Below are 4,503 nucleotides of genomic sequence, written 5' to 3'. Positions count from 1 at the left end.
ACTGTTCTGCTGTTAGTGGCCTTAGAAGTGAACATAATTGTTTCAAAAATAAAAAATGAAATACAATAGACTGGTTTATTGATAAATTTCACTTGTACAATTAAGTTATAGGATAAAATAGTATTGTGTGTTTTCTTGACGGAGTAAAACGGCGTAATTTCCTGCTCTCCTTTCTTACGAAATATTATATCTCGGACTTGGAGGGGCCTGTCTTCAATTTCTTAGAAAAGAAACAGAAAGTATACCAGCAAAAATTAAGTACAGTAAATACGATTTGAGCGCAGCATGCACTAATCATATTATAGTTGAGAGATAGTTCCAGTGTTCCAAACTAATTTGTTCACCTCTCTCCCTCTCTCTCTTCTCTCTCTCTCTCTCTCTCTCTCTCTCTCTCTAGCAATAGTTTGTTCTCTAAACCCCATATGGGAGAAGCATGCAATAAGTCGAACATCTCCTCTCTGCACTCAATTAGATCAGTACTACTAAACCAAGAATCAAGATGAAGCACCAACTAGTAGACCGGGAATTCTCGTTGCGAATCCAGCTCCTCAGGTGGGCTCGGCATGTCAGCCTCTCCATCTACAAGCGGTTTTTCAGGGTTCTCTGGAGCCGCATCTGTGCATGCTCCTGTGGTGCAAGGTACAGACGGCTTCTGGTTGAGGTATCAGAAGCCCGAGCTGCTGGCATCTCATCAGCTAATTTGCATGCTGACATTAATGCACTTCCCGGTTGCATGAATACCGACGCATCGAGTGATGAAATGGTCTCCTTGAAAGTTAGCCTTCTTGGTGATTGCCATGTTGGGAAGACAAGTTTCATGGTATGTGCATGTTGGTACCAATTACTGGTACAATATTCTTGTTGTTGGGAATATTTGCATGACAGTTCTATCTAATTTTTGCTTCATTCGTATTTCTTTTTTATTGTTCCCGTTTGATATCTGCGTCCTTTAGGTGGTCTTTTTTGCCCCTTTCTAATTTTTGGTTAGCTTAAAAGTAAAAAATTCGCATATAAATGCCATTCTGGAGATGGCCGGTACCAGTGAAACAACTTGCACCAGTATTGATTAATTAATTGCACATGCTTTTACATTACTTTGTGAAATGAAAATTGCAGATAAAGTATGTGGGAGAAGAAGAAGAGAAGAAAGGGATGGAGATGAGAGGTCTGAATTTGATGGATAAGGTTTTAATGGTCAGAGGTGCCACAATTGCTCTCACCATTTGGGATGTAGCAGGTATCTATACATCTTTCATTTTCACCACTTCTAATTCAATTAGATTGCTTCTAGGACTATATATTTTTATATTTAATTGACCTTTGAAAATATCACAAATGCTATATGCAAGGCCACTCATGCATCCAAATTAAGTACTTTATTCGCCAAATTAAGTACTCTTAAGATTATCCTGACAACTTTGGTTATCTTTTAAAGAAAATGTGGAAGAGATTAGGAGTAATTAAGTAAAAAATTTACATAGCTTCTAGCTATGGTTTAGGTGACGTTTCTTAATTGGTATGGGCATATGTCATATTTTGACATTTTACAGGAGAAATATGTATAATTTCCTAATCTATAGTATTAATTCAGACCAACTGGAAGGAAAGCAAAACATAAGCTGTAGCTTTTCAAAGCATAAAAAAGATATTCCCTACAAAGCAGGGAAATTACTCCCCTCCAAACCTCCAATAAATTATTTTTTTGTAGGGGTGTGCATGGTACTCTTTCCTATTGTTTTTGTTGCACCAATCATGAAATTTTCTGGGATATTCCTTTCTTACTAGTTTATAAGACATAGATGTTAGTTGAAAAACTTTTTGTGGATTTATGAAGGTGATAAAGATTGCGTTGATCATGTTCCCCTGGCTTGCAAAGATGCGGTGGCTATTCTTTACATGTTTGATCTCACCAGTCGTTGCACCTTGAGCAAGTATGAAATATATTCAATTCAGTCTGACTTCTCATTATTTTTCATAAATCTTAATCTTTATAGACCATTGGAAATGTTAACTCTGAAATTCTGAAAAATATGACTGATTATGACTATTATTGTGCATTTTAATATAAATTTAAAATTATTGTTTGGTTTTTTCCTTTCCTTTTTTCTCATTCAGTGTTAAAGACTGGTACATTAGAGCAAGAAAATGGAACAAGGTATATTACAGTCTTTTATTTTATTTTCTTTTATACACATTTACAAAGTACATAAAAGAGCATTTTCAACAGACTTTTTTTTATTTACTCGCAGACAGCTATTCCAATCTTGATTGGGTTGAAATTTGACGATTTTTCCCAGCTTCCTCTTGATATGCAATGGACCATTACAACTGAGGTATTTCTTATTTTAAGAGTATAGTTTTGATACTCTGTTTATAATTGTCACCATGGTGTTGCTGAAAGTTTCTGTCTTTCTGATATGACTATACTGAGATATTTTATAATTTGTGGGGTTGCATTATGTCACAATAGTAGTGCATTAACTTTGCTTAGAGATGGAAATCAAATACATGAAATAAAAATAGTAATCAAGGGTGCATGTGCACTTTATACAGATGAGCTCACCAGACAAAAGTTTAAAAAGCTTTTAATATAAGGAAGTGTAAATCTAGTTGTCATCTATAAATACGGGTCTCTTAAAGATCAAGACTGCCACTAGTTGCACAATTAAGCCCTTCCATTATAAAAATTAATTAGTGATAAAAGGGTCCCATGGTGGGCCTATGATCCAATATAATAACATTCCTTTGTACTCCTTTGAGGAATTGTACCTCAAGAGAGAGGTGATGTTTGTCAATATTGGTGTGTGTATATATATGTGTGTCTAATTCAAATCAAACATATGTAATCAATGATACTTAGATTGGACACAGTATGATTCTCAAACACTATTCTCTGCATAAACAATCATGCTTCATAACTTTATCATTAGAGAGTAAATGTTATTATTCTTATTTCATGTAGCATTAATTACTCATATTTGGGCTTAATTTCTGTTACCTGACAGGCCAGAACATACGCAAGAGCGATGAAAGCGGCTTTATTTTTTTCAAGCGCAACACACAATATAAATGTGAACAAGATATTCAAGTTTATCATGGCGAGGTGTTTCAACTTGCCATCAACCATAAAGAGAAACTTGAACGTTGGAGAGCCTATTATAGACTTCTAAGCTACTTACTGTTTTCATTTCAATTTCTTTTTTCTGCTCTGGTTTCATAGAGGAGTACTTCTCCTGTAATGCATGCATGGTTGTAAATATTAAGTCTCAGTTTTCATTCCATGCATTCTGAATTTCTAATTCCCCTCGATCAGCAGCAGAGAAATTAATATTGCTAACTGGTTGATCCTAATGGAGGTGGAAAAAATATTGTAGATTATGTTAAAGGGAATTAAAATGAAAAAAAGAGAGTAAATATATTATTACTATTTGCTTTTTAAAGGTATAACACCAGTTATTATGTTCATATTAACAATTTTATTCTCATATTTATGCATGGAAATCTTCGGGAATCATAATTAACAAAAACTCTAATTTCTAGTACGAAGCACGTACGGATTTATTTAACTATGCACTCCCGTCAATCACGAGAATAAACGATCTCAAAGTAAAATGTTGATTGCATCAATTTCAATTTCTATAGAGCATGATTCATTCTTTTTCCACAAAATCATAACGGAGAAACACGCCACAAAACTAATTCATCGATGATCGATAGGCAACTACACAAATAATGACACAAAAAAACGAGTCCAAAAAACTACATTAAAGCAAATAAAATATGGAAGCATCTAATTGTCCACAGCTTTTTGTCCACCATTTGTCCACAGCTTTGACTTGCGCGAATACTGTAAAATTACTTCTACATGCTGTATAATTAAATAATATATCACATAAAATATATCAGTTAATTACAAAATATCCAGCAACTATTTGAAGTGGTCCCATGATAGTTAGAAAAATATTGCAACTTGCACAACAGGATAAAATAAATGTACTTTCGGAAATTACAGTTATAGGAAGTTATTGGCAGTTAGAGTTAGTTATTAGCGGTTATTGGCAGTTAGAATTAATTATTAGCGTCCGCACTGGGTTGAATCTTGTATACTGTAAAATTGAATCTTGTATAATGTAAAATTGAATCTTGTATACTGTAAAATTGAATCTTCTACGCAGTAAAATTTACATCTTGTATACTGTAAAATTGAATCAGCAGAACTGTAATATTGAATCTTCTATACAGTATAATTTTCAATTGAATCTTGCATACTGTAAAATATATACTGTAAAATTGAATCTTGTATACTGTAAAATTTTCAAATAATACTGTAAATTTTCAATTGAATCTTGTATACTGTAAAAAGACAGTTAGATGGAAGTGGATAAGGTTGTGGACAAATGGTGGACAAAACCTAGTGGACAGAAACCTTTTCTCATAAAGGAAGCGTCTAATTGTCCACAGCCTTTTGTCCACCATTTGTCCACAGCTTTGACTTGCGCGAAT

General features: G+C 33.8%; 1 protein-coding gene across 1 annotated transcript; it reads left to right on the top strand.

Annotated features, from left to right (window-relative positions):
* Positions 1-219: 219 nt before the first annotated feature.
* On the top strand, positions 220-3,285 carry SGP1 (Ras-related small GTP-binding family protein). The gene is made up of 6 exons (XM_078325026.1): positions 220-820; positions 1,117-1,237; positions 1,835-1,931; positions 2,116-2,155; positions 2,250-2,333; positions 3,006-3,285. The coding sequence occupies exons 1-6, from the start codon at positions 500-502 to the stop codon at positions 3,168-3,170; spliced, it is 828 nt and encodes a 275-aa protein (XP_078181152.1). The 5' UTR covers positions 220-499; the 3' UTR covers positions 3,171-3,285.
* The last annotated feature ends 1,218 nt before the right edge of the window (positions 3,286-4,503 follow it).

This window comes from Carex rostrata, chromosome 23 (genome assembly GCF_964058835.1).
Source record: "Carex rostrata chromosome 23, lpCarRost1.2, whole genome shotgun sequence".
NCBI lineage: Eukaryota > Viridiplantae > Streptophyta > Magnoliopsida > Poales > Cyperaceae > Carex > Carex rostrata.
This window is presented reverse-complemented; position numbering and strand designations above follow the sequence as displayed.

What these genes read in the sequence shown, in the direction of transcription:
- SGP1 (XM_078325026.1), top strand. Translation starts at nt 500, where the DNA reads ATGAAGCACCAACTAGTAGACCGGGAATTCTCGTTGCGAATCCAGCTC. An exon ending in TTGGGAAGACAAGTTTCATG is followed by an intron (nt 821 to 1,116) that starts GTATGTGCATGT and finishes TGAAAATTGCAG; the next exon opens with ATAAAGTATGTGGGAGAAGA. An exon ending in AGTCGTTGCACCTTGAGCAA is followed by an intron (nt 1,932 to 2,115) that starts GTATGAAATATA and finishes TTTCTCATTCAG; the next exon opens with TGTTAAAGACTGGTACATTA.